This window comes from Pleuronectes platessa, chromosome 10 (assembly GCF_947347685.1).
Source record: "Pleuronectes platessa chromosome 10, fPlePla1.1, whole genome shotgun sequence".
In the NCBI taxonomy this organism is placed as follows: domain Eukaryota; kingdom Metazoa; phylum Chordata; class Actinopteri; order Pleuronectiformes; family Pleuronectidae; genus Pleuronectes; species Pleuronectes platessa.
The window spans coordinates 9,897,597-9,912,363 of record NC_070635.1 but is presented as its reverse complement, the minus strand read 5'-3'; the positions used below and the strand labels follow the sequence as shown (position 1 = coordinate 9,912,363).

Below are 14,767 nucleotides of genomic sequence, written 5' to 3'. Positions count from 1 at the left end.
CTCATTCACCCTCCTCACCTATCAAGCTCCCCACTTCTCCGGGCCTCAGGGTCTTGGTGGAGCCATGGGCGTTCCCAGACCTCGGAGGCCCTGACACCTACTTTGTCCTCTGATCTGGGTTTTCCCAAATTGTGTAAGGCGGGGAGTGGAACTGTCATCGACCTCCCTCGCCTTACGTGTCTCCTCGGCTGTCCGGCCAGCTGACCGACCACAGTGTGTGGATAAATCTCACTCATAAGCCTTTGAACCATCAGACGCTGTCATCCGCCCTCGCCAAACGAGGATGTCTATTATTTTTCTCTCGTCTTTTCTTCTCTCTGTCTGTTTTAGCTCTGGCCCAGTCTACTCACTCCGTGGTGCTGCATGCAGGCACTCTGCTTTCCCATGACTCCCCTCACCCTCTCATGCACTCTGTGGTTTGGGGAATTCACCGTTTCCCAGGGTGGCTGTTTTTGGAGCTCATCTGTGCGTGTATGTGCTACATGTGCGTTAGCCATCTGTACGAGCAAGCCATTAACACAGTCTATATGTTGTTCATCATCTGGAACAAATTAATTTGATTTAGCCTATGATTGTGTGTGTGTGTGTGTCTGTATGCCCAGAACAACCTCACATCATATTGCATTACTCTGACAGTGCACTAAGCTTAATGTCTCTGCACATTTGATCTTGTGTGCATGTCTTTTCCCGACTTCAAGAGGCTGATCAGATGCCAAACTATATGAAACCACTTCCCACCCAACTCTCCGGGTTTGACCACGGCTGACCAAGGTCATCTCCCAGTCACACATGGACACTCACGTGCACTAGCAGCCCTGTTGTGCACTGTGCGTGTGTGGTGCAGTTCGGTAGGGCCAGACATGGCTGTGCATTTAACCCGTAGTCAGGGGCACAAACCGGGTGAAGGAAATGCCAAGTCATACTTTCCGAAACCCACCCGCCCACACCCTGCACACACACGCGCGCACACACACACACACACAGTCATAACGTGCAGACACACAAGACCACAGTCACAAACAGACTTTCTTTCCAGTGTGTGAACTCACATCTGTTTCCTGACAACAATAATAGCTCCAGATCGGGCGGGTCGAGGCCCAGCTAACAGGTGTCTGCTCATGAAGAAACAACCTGGTGATGACCAAGAAGTGTCACAAGTAAAAATACAGCTTTTACAAGTCGAAAATGGCCTGACCACACACTTTGCTGTGCATGTAACAACACTGATGTGTTACAGCTCAGCGTTTTCATCCGAGTTAATTAGAGGACAGTGATTTTCCACTACAGCTTTGCACGATCAGGAGTTACAGCAGTAAAGTGGAAGCTCCTGTGTGTCTTCACATCAGGTGAGATATGCCTCCATTCCCACACATTTGAACAGTGTACAAACATCCTGTGGTGTTGATCTGCGGCACGTTGATGCTACACTGTCATCGGCTGAGGTCTGCAGCTGGGTAGATTTGTAATGCAAGCGCGAGGGCTGCTAACCATATCAAGGTTAGCCTCAGACTTGGGCTGTGTGCATTTCCCCACCACTTAGATACATAAAGTGCCATTCACCTGCAAACCACACCAATCCTGAGTCAGAATACCCCTGCACAGCTTTCAAGTGCCGTGCAAATGAGTTTGGAAACACTAGTAGCAGAGAGGATTTAAGTGGGTGTGATTTTGTAAAACACAAACCAAGTTTACTGTCATTTTATTTAATCTATGATGTTAATCAGTTAGTTTAATATCTATCAGAAGAGTCCGAAATGATTCCTTAAGATTGTTTATTCTGTGTGAAACACGTCCAACCATAAAGTTTACAGTGATATAAAAAAACACATTCATGAGAGAACCTTAAAACATCTCTTATTTTGACAAATAATATAATGGAAATAAATATGATAAATGAAATTTCAAACCCAATCGGTTATTCAAATGTTTCAGCAGTTAAATATTTTCTCAATGGCTGACTCATATACTACCATGATCAGCATGAATGAATGCAGAATCTGAAATTCTCAGTCACTGATATTCCTGGTAATAAAATAATGATAAAATATAACAAAGAGAATCTCAATGAAAGAGAGGAAGAGCTGTTTTTGCAGAGTCATACACTGTACATGAGGGAGAGCAGCGGCAGCCATAGACAGATTCTGCAGGTTCCTAAAAACCACACACACTTCCTTTACAGTTACAGTGCATCCTCCTACACATCTGTCAGGTTTCACACACAAAGAAACAGGTGCAATTCTGTTCGCCCCGCAAACCAATTGACCATGAGTTTGACGATAAAACATTTTGCCGACATTTTACATAAATACTTCACTTCATGATGGAGAACAGCAGACCTGAGGCATCATGTCATCTTTGAATTCTTAAATAATAATTTGTTTTGTTAAAATGGACAAATTGTGCTTTCTATGATGAAAACAAAAACAAGTCAAATATAGTTGAAACAAACGCACAAATAGGAACAGCAACACAAACATTAAATAAATACGGGCATATATAACAAAGATACTCAATAAATTATTAACTTACACAAAATTCCACACATGACACAGCAGAGATCCACAGCTTGCGCCCATGGCCTCTCTTTTCACTTCATGAGTCAATCACCACTCAATCACAGGTCTTTGTAAAACACCTTCGTGAGGGGGTATCCCATAAAGCCTCTCTCCGGCTTCTCCAGCTTCATCTCCTCCTCGTCTTCCTCATCAGCCCCCTGCCCGAGCTGGTGATAACCCAGTTTCTTGAAGAACACCTCCCCCAGCTGAGAGGGGTAGGGGACATGTGCATAGACTCTGTGCGCCCCGGCCGCCCTCTCTCTCTGCTCCAGACTGTGGACGAGCATCCGACCCAGGCCCTCCTTGCGGTACCAGCAGCCTGTCACCACCCTGCAGATCCTCCTGATGCCCGGTCGCGTCTCACTCTCCCGGAAGATGCAGCCCAGGATCTCCCCATCGCAGTCCGCCACCCAGACCTGTCCTGCTGCCTTCTCCCGCTCTGGGGTGATCTTCTCTGTTGACACCTCCTTGTCCTTTTCCTTCTCCTTGTCCTTGTCTTTGGTACCGATTCTGGATCTTGGCTGAAGAAGACATTTTATTATAAGGCTGCAACAAATGCTCACAACAATTAACCATGACCTTAAACATAAAAAAAGAACATTCCCGGCAAACCAGCACACTCACCTTTTTTGTCAGTGTTGTTTTGCCGCTGGTCCTGCAATAGGGATTCTGCAGCGTCTCGTCCTGAACCCCCCGGTAGCTGCTGCCCACGTAGTCCCAGGAGGGGCGGCTGCTGCCCAGAACCCCTGTGGACCGCGGCATGCTGATTTTGAGAAAGATAATTAGCAGGAAGACGGGAATAGCCAGGGCCAGGATGAAGGAGTGGACGATGCAGCGCAGGATTGAGGAGAAAATGGCCAAGATGAAGAGGCAGAGCGGACGAGTGAGGACGTGGAGGATGAGGCGGTTCTCTGTGCCCTCGCAGCCCTCCTGCAAAGACAAATCGACGCAGGTTAAAAAGTGAAATACATAAAAACACAAAGCGTTGAACTACAAACAGCTTCCACCAGTTTTATATTTCCCCTTGAAAACATTTCCGTTGACGTTTTCTTAATTTGTGTGACTTTTTGCAGCATGTGTCTTCAAGGTGATGAAGTTGTTTTCTTAATTTGCGCGTGTTTTTTCTATTTGCCTGTGTTTTCTTAATTTGAGCTCTTTCAGCCACCGTACACAAAGCCCCAAAGGGACAAATGTTAATTTCCAATCAATTCAGGTGAAATTAACGTTTCCCAAAAGCATGATCTGTACGGACCTTGATGAGGGCCTTGATCGTCTCAATGTCGTCCTCCTTCATCCTCCTCATCGTCATCTTATCCATCTCCAGCCTCACCATGTTGAGACCGGCCTGTGGTCCTCTACACACAGTGAGGTGCAAACGCCAACATCCACACCGTGTGCACAGGGAACCTACAAACACAGGAGAACAGTGAATGGACGAGAGGATGCCATTGTTTCTATTTATACGTATAGAATACAGCTCTGGGATGTTTGATCCTGCAGATAACGTGACACTGTGATGCCAGTGTTTCTACAACATTGGCAAATCTTATTATGCAATGCAGTGGACTCCACATCCAGTGAGTCAGTAGTAATGTGCAGAGGCATCAGACCCACACCGGCCACAAGACAACACAGACAGAAGGGGATTATGGAGGATTTGTTGCATGCATGTGTCGCTCCGCTTCTGTGTTTGCACAATGCACAACAATGTATTCCCATCCTCACGATCACCAGAGCTAAAGTCGAAAGCTAACGACCTGGTTCCGATCCTTGTAAGGTGATCCCGACCCGCTGCGACCCCCTGACACACGTGCACCCCTCGTTTCTACGCTGAAAACGCCCCTGGCCCCTCTTACCTCCTGCGTTAACCCAGCTGACAATGCGCTGGGAGATGGTGAATCCAAACTGTGCGAGTCGGTGTGTCGGTGGTTGTGTCCGTGCAGCTTCAGCACCTTTCGGTGAAATGACCACTGAGTCGTTTCTTGCGTAGAAAGGGATTCTGAAAACAAATGTACTCAGATTTGTGGTCACGTTACACATCTTCAGTGTGTCGATCTACGCCATTTGCGTACGTACAATCCGTACGGCGGAAACCCCAAGTGAATCGCCAATAGCGCTCCAACTACGGTGGATTATGATGGTACTACACACACACAAATAGATAATTCTTATGTATATATGCCTGATTTTTGTTGGAGTATGAATTATTTCGAAATAATACTTATTGATCTCAATATTCATCTGAATCAGTGAAAGATATGTCAAACTCATTTATGCCTTTACTTTATGATTGTATCTCTTCTCAGTGGTGGTAGTTGCATGTTTCTGTTTGTTACCATGTAACAGCTGGGAAATCACGACGCCCCCCCCCCCCCATGAAATTACTTTAAGTCCAGTAAATCCAACATTTTCACTCATCCATCCAAACCACCTCAACCTGCCAGATTTTTTCCTCCTCAAGACCCATGAATTATTCTCAAGTGACTGGCAGATATGGAAACACATCAAAATCCTCCATATTCATTTGGATATTCTGTGGGTTAAATTTGGTTTATCTTGTATTATCTGTTAAAACAGTTCATGTTTTGCCGCATTGCATTTCCATTATCTTAGCTTGTCATTGAAGATAGTAGCAGGCCTCGAGGCCCATTTGTTGTCATACAACAGCTGGAGAAAAAGAGTACCCCCCCCCCCCCCCCAATGAAGATATTTTAAATCCACTAGATCCAGATTTACATTTGGTCCTGCATCAAAATGTACAGACTGATCAACTCTAACCTCCTAAATATTAGGTTTTATCATCAGGATGCAGGAATTATTCTCTGAGAAATCAAAGTAATGAAGAAAGAACGAAATCAAAATGAAACAAGTTATTCCCCCGAGCTATTTCCCATCCATCCACCAAGTTTCTGTGTAATCCTCCAAAATCACAAACAGATGGAAACATAACCTCCTTAGCGGAAGTAATAAACTAAAACTAATACCTGAAAAAAAAGGCTCATGACAAAGAGGTACGACAAAACAAATTTATTCATAATTACTTAGTATTAGTTATTAAGGGTTGAGAAGAAAAGGCCATTTACAACATGTATTCACAAAGTTACTGACTTAATAAACAAACTGCCAAAGACAGTATCATTCAAACTAATATTTGGGGGGAATATTCTGAGGACCATGAACAGCCTATTTGAATGTATAACATTTCTAATATGTGGCACCATGGTATTACAACAGAGTACTCATCTCATTGCATGTTCTCCTCTCAGTTCCATGAGAACTCAAACTGACTAAAGTGCTAACACGCTGAGCTCACAAACAAGCCAGGCATTTATTAACGCACCCATGCACGCACACACACACACACACATTCACACAACATGCAAACTGGTTTTAGTCAGAGAACTGCATCTCTTCAGAACTAGGTATAGGTCCATTTCTCATTGCGTCATCGGCGGGTGCTTGTCCTTCTGTGCTGGCTGCGGAGTTGTGTTCCTTCATAGAATTTTCATTTGCCTCGTCAGCCGCGGCCTCATATTTGACCTCACAGCTTTGTGAGACGTCCCCGTCCCGTCCTCTCTCGATTCTCCCTTCCCTCAAGCTACTGGTGCTGACCTCGATGATGACAATTTCCTCCCCATTTTCCAGCTGGAATATACCTTCCATGGCCGCTCCATCTTCAGTAACCCTACCGCTTGAATCATTGCAACCGGCCCCATCCTCCCCCATCATTCCCCCTTCACCTTCGATCAGGGCTATCATCTGCATACCCTCCTCACTTTCCTGCTCCATTTTGGTCTCACCCCCGAGTTCAAACACCATGTCCTGCCCGTCGAGGGGCACCAGACCTTGGGTTTGTGTGCAGGAAAGCTGCAGGCTGTTTTCTTGCCCTTGGCTGTAAGTGCCACTGGAACCACTGTCCTGTGCCTCGGTGTGAAAGTGAAGGACATAAGACTCTCCCTGGCTGCTCCCCTCTCCTGTGTGTCTCGCACCCTGCTTTTCTCCACCCCAGTTGTGCAGAAGTGACATCATCCCTCCCTTATCCTCCCCCTTTTCTTCATCACCTTGCCCATCTGTCTTAAACTGAAGCACAAGAGACTTTCCCTCTCCACCCATTCCCCCATCGACTGCCTCAGTTGATGCGTCCCCTTCAAACTGTAACACGTAAGACTCCCCACCCTCCTCAATGCTCAGCCCCTCCTTTGCCTGTTCTTCATTATCAAAACACAGCACAAACTGCTTCCCTGTCACGGTCTGCCTTGTCCTCATTTGCCCAACAGTGGTATGAGGTTTCTGTTCCAGCGTGGCTGGGATGGGAGAAGAAACTGATGCTGTGGCTAATGTGGTGGCTGGTGTAACCACAGTAACAGCTGATGGGGGCCCTGAGGTGTGGACGACAGAGGTGGAGGATGGAAATGTTGAGATTGTAGTGCAAGATGTTGACAAGGAGACAGTGGCTACAGACGATGAAGTCTCTGTACTAGTGTTGGCAGCTGATGTCTGTGTGAAACTTTGTGTCACGCTACAGTTTGTTGCTGACAAAGCTCCACCTGTAGTTTGACTGACAGGAGCCGTCTCAGTCTTCTGAAGAATAACTTTTGGTTTGCGTCCCCGTCTGCTCCGTGCTGTCCGTGTGCTTTTCCCTAATATGGGCTTAGTGAGCAGGGAGTTCGTCGACAGGGTGTGCGTTGGCGTGGCAACAGGAGTGTTTGCATTGTTATTGTTGTTGGTGATTATGATCCTGGTCTGCTGCTGTTGCTGCGATACAGTTGGATAATGGGGTATCTGAGTCTGTGTTTGGTTTAGGACGGGCTGGAGTGCTTGGATTGTCTGGAGTACAGGCAGAGTCTGAGGCTCCGGAGCTGGTGGAGGGTTGTTTGTTGTGGGAACAAGAATCAAGCTGGACTGGCTGCCATTATTGGAGGGGCACTGCAGGAGGAGGAAGTTTTGGGTCTGGGACGGAGGTGGTGGCGGAGGAGGAGGGGGTGGAGGTGCAGGGGATGACAGAGGAATGAGCTGCAGGCCACTGACTGTCTGAATCATGAAGTAGTGCTGGGAGGTGTTGGGGGGGATATTAAGTGCTGGCTGGGACACAATCAAGCTGCTATTGTTTCCTGAGGCTTCCAGGGTGATGGGGTTGAGCAGGGTTGTGGTGGTGGTTACTCCTCCAACACTGGCATTCACAGCCACACCGTCCTGACCTCCACCACCAGGGCAGGGCAGGGGAACGGTGCTGCCATGGGTGCGGATGTGCCTCTGCAAGTAGGAGTGCATGACAAACTCTTTGGAGCAGTAGGGGCATTTGAAGTCCTTGCGTGAGGAGTGTGTGCGAAGGTGCAGCTGAAGGTTGGAGGAGTGTGTAAAGCTTTTATTGCAGTGTGTGCACTGGAAGGGTCTCTCCCCGGAATGGGTGCGTTCATGCTGCTCTCAGAGAAATAACAAGAGAAGAAGGAAGAGATATTAAAAGAACAGTTTGTAAGATAAGACAAATCTCTTCCATACAGACAGATGCATCTTTAGAGGCTGCACTGACCTGTTTGAGGTTTGATGTTTGGGAGAAGGACTTTGAGCAGATGGAGCAGATATGAGGCCGCAGTCCAGTGTGCATCTGACTGTGTCGACGCAGACAGCTGGTGTTCTTGAAGGACTTGCCGCACTCCTTACACACATATGGCCTCTCACCAGTGTGCTGCCGCAAATGGTACTGGTAGTGAGAGCTCCATTTGAAAGTGAGAGGGCAGTGAGGGCACTGGAACGCCCGCACACCGGTGTGGACCTGGGTAAAGTGTAAAGGACATTTGTTTTTTGTTTTATATTTGGAATTATGTACGAATATTTCAGTGTTCACAAGGAAAGACAAACTTTAAATAATTCAAGATTCTAAGTTATAATCACAGCACATATCCGACATATCTGCAGCAAATCTATGGTGGGGTTACTTTATCATTTGTTGATATGAGTGATTTTGTGTGTGTGTTTTCTAATGAGCACAAATCACAAAGAATGCTTTGAAACAGAAAAACCCTTCAGTTCAGTTTCTTCCAATAGGAACTAAATGCAGCCCATGAGTGGCAGCCTGCAAGGGGACATTAAAATACGGCCACAAGAGTGCTGTAATTGCGGAGTTTTCTTTTTTATTGCTGTTTGGATTTGTCTTTTGTAGACTTCATTCATCTGCAGGGGTGTGTACGACACTCGAGAGCCACAACCCCAGTAAAGTGGAGAAACATGGAGTTCCACTATGACTAAATCATGAAGGTCAGCTCCCAAATCATGGATCTCTCACTTGGAACTTAAGCTTGTGTGAGACTGAGTCTTACCCTCTGATGGATTGAAAGCAGTGACGACCTTTTGAAGCTCTTTCCGCAGTCAGTGCAGCGGTAGGGCCTTTCCCCAGTGTGATCCCTCATGTGGTACTTTAGCCCAGATGAACCTTTGAAGGCTTTTCCGCACTCTGAACAGCGGTATGGCCTCTCTGAAGAACCGTGTGGGAACAGTGACACATTTGTGAAAACCAGTGTAGTAATTATCACAGTAAAAAGTAACCTCTTACGTGTTAACCTATCTTAAGGACAAAGACAGATCAACTTCCCTCCTTGCCAGAAATGTTTCATGCACTCTGATTCTGAATTTAGTGTGGATGGTCTATCATTGATAGAGTTACCAGTACAGATGGAAAGTATTAAATATGAATCTCCATTGCCTTCATGTCAAAATGCAGTTTGTGTCTGTTCTGTTGTCAAAATGCCTTTACCTCCAGCAGGAGTGCTCTTGCTGACTCCTGTCTTCTTGGTGGCTTTGGCTGGTTTAGCTGGCTGTTCTTCATGCTCCTCACCGATGGTAATGATGTCCACGTGGATCTCCCTCGGGCCCTCCTGGTGCTTGTCAGCTTGGCTGGGAGAGGAAGGCAGAGGGATGGACAGGGAAAGGGACGCAGGGCACACGATCTCCGCTTCTGCCTCAGCCAGGAGACGCTGCTCAGGGGTGTGCGAGTGCTGGTGGGTGAGGAGTGAGGAGAGAAGGGGAAAGGAGCGGTCGCAGGCGGAGCAGCTGAACTGCGAGCGGGACTGTGATGAAAGTGCGTGCATCTGGACAAACAAAAAAGGCACACAGAAGATAGAGATTATTGTGAGGACGGATAATCTGCACAACAGCGATACTGGTCGAGTAATTACAAGTCCTTCTCACCAGTGAAACGTGTCTATTGAGGCCTCCAGTGGTCTTGAATGTCTTATTGCAGTAGCCACATGACAGCCCTGCCCATGTGGTTCTGTCCTCTGGCTGAACGGTCTCAGAGCTCTGAGTCACCTCGGTGAAGCTCTGCAGCAGGTCAAACTGGGCCTGGGTGGTGCCCACATTCTGACAACAAGCCAAAGGAAGTAAAACATATCAGAAACATTTCTGCAGCTTAAACTCACTCATTGAAGAGAACAGATTTTTAACAGCACCAAGGTTTGCTAGTTGTTTCGCTGAATTATGCAAAGAATATTGAACCAATTTCTCCCCAGGGGTGCGGAGTGACCCAAAAAATAACCCTTTATATTATGAAGTGGATCCAGATAAATGGGGGATCCATCACTTCCTTTAACATTGCAAGATAAAGAGTCAGCCTTGGCGGAGCTATGCATTCTCCAGGCCCCCCCCCCTCTAGTTTTATATGAATTAAGATATTATATAGAAGGATGTGTGTATTCACTCTGTGTCACTCTTTTCCAATTCACACTTTGGCCAGATACCTTTCCTGATTTTATGTTCACGATGGCTGATAATAGGTCCATCAACTTAGAATTCGTTTATGTGTTTTGATCTCATCCACAGCTGTTCCCATGTTTCTGTCTGTATTTTTCATGAATAATGCTTGGTGGCTAAATTCATGACAAATACATAAGCAGGATAAACAGCCATCAATGGGTCCCACACATAGGTCTGAAACCAGGTGACATTAAACCCCCGGTGGCCTGATTCCCTGTCTAGATACTGCAAGTCATTTCATTGTTTCCCTTTATTAAAAGTTAAATTGTCTTATTTTTCTCTTCCTGCATTCATCCATTTGATCCCACTTCACTTACTGTATTGCTGTTATCTGTGACCTCTGTCAGTCCAAGCAGCACCTCTGTTGCGTGTCCATTTTCCACCACTGTGGTAGTCTCCACCACCTCCTCAAAGTCAGCCAGCAGGTGTCCAGCTCCAACAAGCCCATCCCCAACCTCCATCCCTCCCCCAGGCCCACCCTCTCCACAGTGCTCCCCTTGAGCCATATGGATGACTTGATGCTCTTCCAGGTCCGTTTGTGTCCCAAAGTTGTGGTGGCAGCTCCCACAGCTGTAAATCAGGACACTGGCCCCGGTGTCAGTGCTCAGGTGAACCTCCGTCCCAATGGCCCTGGATGAACAGATCTCCTCCCCAGAGGAGGTCAGGGTGAGCTGGCGGAGCAGAGTTGGATTCTGGCTGGATGAGGTGGTTGACAGGAACACTTCTTCCATCCCCACCCCCACCCCATCCGTTCCTTCCTGGCTCACAAACCCCACCATGTCCGTCAACATGGATGACGCCATTTCCTCTGCCCCTACCACCACCTCCATATTTGCCTTCCTTGCATCCTCTCCTCTCTTTCCCTCCTTCCCTCCTGCGTTGAGGTGTGCGTGAGAGTTCTTGTGCAGAGCCAGGTTCGATGAATGTGTGAAGCTGCGTCCGCACTCCCCACAGACGTACGGCCTCTCGCCTGTGTGTATCCTCATGTGCTGCCTTAGGTTGGTGGACTGAGTGAAGGATTTGTTACACACTGAGCAGGTGTAAGGCTTGAGACCAAGATGGACGTTCTTGTGACGCCGCAGACTGCTTGAGTTCTTGAAGGCCTTGGGGCAAGTGTCACAGGGATATGGGCATTCTCCAGTGTGCTGGCGCAGGTGATACTGGTAGTGAGAACTCCACTTAAAAGTCAGTGGGCAATAGGGGCACAAGAAGGTACGAACTCCAGTGTGGACACTCTGATGGACCTGGAGAAAGACAGAGACAGAGATGTAAAAATCCCTCTCAAAAGTTAAGTCTTTCTTTGTGTGTAACATGACTTAAGTTTGACAGTTCACCTGGAGCAGAGAGGAGCGTTTGAAGGCTTTACCACAGTCCTGACATTTGTAAGGCTTCTCCCCTGAGTGAGACCTGCAGAAGAAAAATAACTATTTAAGGACATTACTAATGATTATGTACAATTATTAAATGTGTGACACATAATGAAGATACAAATAAATGGCAATAATTTCTACTGAAATATACTTTTATACAGTAGCTGCAAAAAGAAATGTAATATGGATTTTAGATATTAATCTTCTACCCACAGTTTCCTGTTAAACGGAAATTGGACAGATTACGCGGAAAGGCTGAGGCTCACATTCGACTTCTGCCTTGCCAATGTTCCATCCCCATCCCATTCACTTCACTTATGTTTGAGAACCTTCAAATACAGAAGTGCTGTGTCTGGAAAATGGAGCCAACAAGGCTACACACTAGATAGTATCACTCCTATACACTATTTATAGTTCATGAGCCTTTGGCCAAATGATGGCGGCTTAAAAGATTCCACACACACTGTATCTACACGTTAATGTGTGTTACAAATGCTCCTTCGATGAGGCTGCTCCCATACAGGACACTTTAGTAAAAAAAAAAAAAATTCAAATGTGTGTTTGGTAAAAAGCTATTTTTGTCAATACACAAGTACTGCAACAGCAAGTCGCAGTATTGCCGATCAGACAGCTGGTGGTGGATCATGATGATGGATAGTTGATCATGGCGGCATCCAATTGTGGGGGAGGTACCTGATCATAAGACACTTACTCCATTATGTTACAAACTGTTTCTTCTAATCAATGTTGTAAATACTCTTATTCCATTTCCCGCAGTGTCTATTACACTTCATCCGTCCCCTCATATGTGTCTCTCTCTGAGGACTTTTCTTAAGCCCTTGAGACTAACTGTGATTTGTGAATATGGGCTATGCAAATAAAATGTGATTGATTGATTGAGTTTTGTGAAGCTATACCGTTGGTGGTAGAGCAGAGCGGAGGAGCCCTTGAAGGCCTTGGGACAGAGGTTACAACGGTAGGGTCTCTCATTGTTGTGGCTCCGCTGGTGGTGAGTCAGCCTGGACGACCACCTGAAGCTCTTGCCACAGTCCAGACACTGAAAGGGATGCTCCGACTGCTTGGGCTGCAGGGCTGTGTCCGACACAGACGACGTGACCATGTCCAGGACCACCTCTTCTCCGCCCTCCATGACCTCCTTGTCCCCTTCCTCGAGCTCGTCTCTCTCCTGCTCGTCCTCGCCGTCCTCTCCTGAGCCGAGCAGGGACGGGAAGGGAGAGAGCGAGGCGGCGGACTGAGGTGGCAGCAGTTCTGATGGGACCACTAAGGCCACCGAGTCAGCCATGAGGGTGTTCCAGAGAAAGAGTGGCGAGGGATCACTTGTGGAGCGCAGTCATGGCGTCTCCTCCTTCCACTTGTCCTGCTTTCATGTTTTCTTCCGGGTGTTTCGATGAACTCCTTCCCTGGACACAGCAGCTGTCATCCCAAGTAGGCAGCTCAGGGGAGGTCTGACATGGAGAGAGATGGAAACAAACACAAGAACTTGGTGACTCCTTGTGAGCGTGTCCCCTTTAAATTCCTCCCCCTGCCTCCATCATACACCATGAAACCAGCTCCCCCTCCCTCCCTCCCTCCCTGCTGTCTCTCCTCTGGCTGTCAGTCTCTTTCTGCCCGTCCCCGCAGTGCAGTGCTTGCTAGCAACAAAAACACAGAGGCTAAAGCTAAGCTACACATTAAGCTCCCACACATCCAAGTGTTTACAGTTAGCTGTGCGAGCAACAAAGCAACAACCCCAAATAGAACATTTAACAGCGTGAACACAACCGGTCCCCGGCCTGTGTTTAAAAGCTAATGTAGCCGCCGTCGATGCGGAATGGCTTCGTGTGGAACTCGGGTGAGAACGTGCATGGGTTCGGGCCGCGGCTCCGCTCACCTCGTTTCTCCAGCTCGTCCAGAAGCGACATTGTTGATGTTGTGGAGACGAGCTGGTTCCGCAGTGCTGATCCACACAACCTTAACAATAAACACGGCGCAGACTAACAGCAGCTCTCCGCCCGATGCCGCCTCCTAAGAACGGGGACGCCGATTGGCCGCACGCTCCAATAGATGCGACGCTCCCATTGGTCCGCAGCTTCCAACAGACAGATTGACGTTTTCACAATGAATTTCCAAAACTATTTTCACCCCATGAAATTTACGCAAAGCGATTTTAGATGATCTATAAACACTTTGGGAGCCTCAGGAATAATTTGTAAGACGAGATCATTTTGCGTTGTGTCCATTACACGATGAGTCCAGCGCACAGACTTCTGGGTAACGTAGTGTCTGCCTTTTAGTTCCACCTATCAAGGTTTATACATGTGGTGATGGAAGTATTGACATTTTACATAATTTATGGTAAAAGTACAAATGAATAGACGAAATTGTATTTTTTCTACTCTAGTAAAAGTGAATAATTACTTGCGTTTAAATATACTTAAAATATTAAGAGTAAAATAACTTGTTGACTGAAAATTCCAGAACCACATCATTATTGCAGGTATGGTAACCAGTAACCCCCCCCCCCCCCCCCCCCAACCATCTCTTATTATTGATAACTTAAAACAATTAAAACAGTATGAACATGTAGCTGAGGCTTTGTTAAGCTGCAGTAAAGTTAAATACAGATATTGCCATATGTAGTGGAGTAAAATAAAATAAATCTACCTAAGTAAAGAGACATGGAAAATGTACTTAAGTGCAGTAACAAGGTAAACTAGTATTTCTATGTTTTCAGCTGACTTTTACTTCATTAGAATCCAAAGCACTTAGCTTCTGTGCAGGAAATGCGCAGTTCCCTTCCTCGCAGGATGTGCGCAGTTCACTTTTGCGTATGAGGTAAATATATATATATATATATTTTTTTGATTATCTAAAAAAAAAATAAAAAAAAAAATAACAGAAAATAAATGAAAAGTAAATTTTCACCACGTTCTAATTTTCTGTGACTCTCTCTTTTTTTCCACTGCTAAAGTTTTTTGGGGTAGTTTTCCTCTATCTTTTCGAGGATTAAGGGCAGAGGATGTCGCACCTTATTAAGCCCTATGAGGCAGAAAGTGAATATGATATAATTTGGTGCATCCCACCACTAGCTTA

At 46.5% G+C, this 14,767-nt stretch overlaps 2 protein-coding genes across 2 annotated transcripts; both read right to left on the bottom strand.

Moving 5' to 3' along the window:
* Positions 1-1,758: 1,758 nt before the first annotated feature.
* nat14 (N-acetyltransferase 14 (GCN5-related, putative)) lies at positions 1,759-4,535 on the bottom strand. The gene is made up of 4 exons (XM_053432884.1): positions 4,412-4,535; positions 3,808-3,962; positions 3,180-3,485; positions 1,759-3,076 (listed from the first exon to the last, which is right to left on the bottom strand). Exons 2-4 carry the CDS (start codon positions 3,886-3,888, stop codon positions 2,615-2,617), a joined length of 849 nt encoding a protein of 282 aa, XP_053288859.1. The 5' UTR covers positions 3,889-3,962; positions 4,412-4,535; the 3' UTR covers positions 1,759-2,614.
* A 1,032-nt stretch (positions 4,536-5,567) lies between these two features.
* Positions 5,568-13,703, bottom strand: znf628 (zinc finger protein 628). Its single transcript, XM_053433153.1, has 9 exons — positions 13,566-13,703; positions 12,592-13,140; positions 11,639-11,711; positions 10,622-11,548; positions 9,741-9,911; positions 9,307-9,640; positions 8,873-9,027; positions 8,086-8,328; positions 5,568-7,973 (listed from the first exon to the last, which is right to left on the bottom strand). The coding sequence occupies exons 2-9, from the start codon at positions 12,975-12,977 to the stop codon at positions 5,946-5,948; spliced, it is 4,317 nt and encodes a 1,438-aa protein (XP_053289128.1). The 5' UTR covers positions 12,978-13,140; positions 13,566-13,703; the 3' UTR covers positions 5,568-5,945.
* Between the last annotated feature and the right edge of the window lie 1,064 nt (positions 13,704-14,767).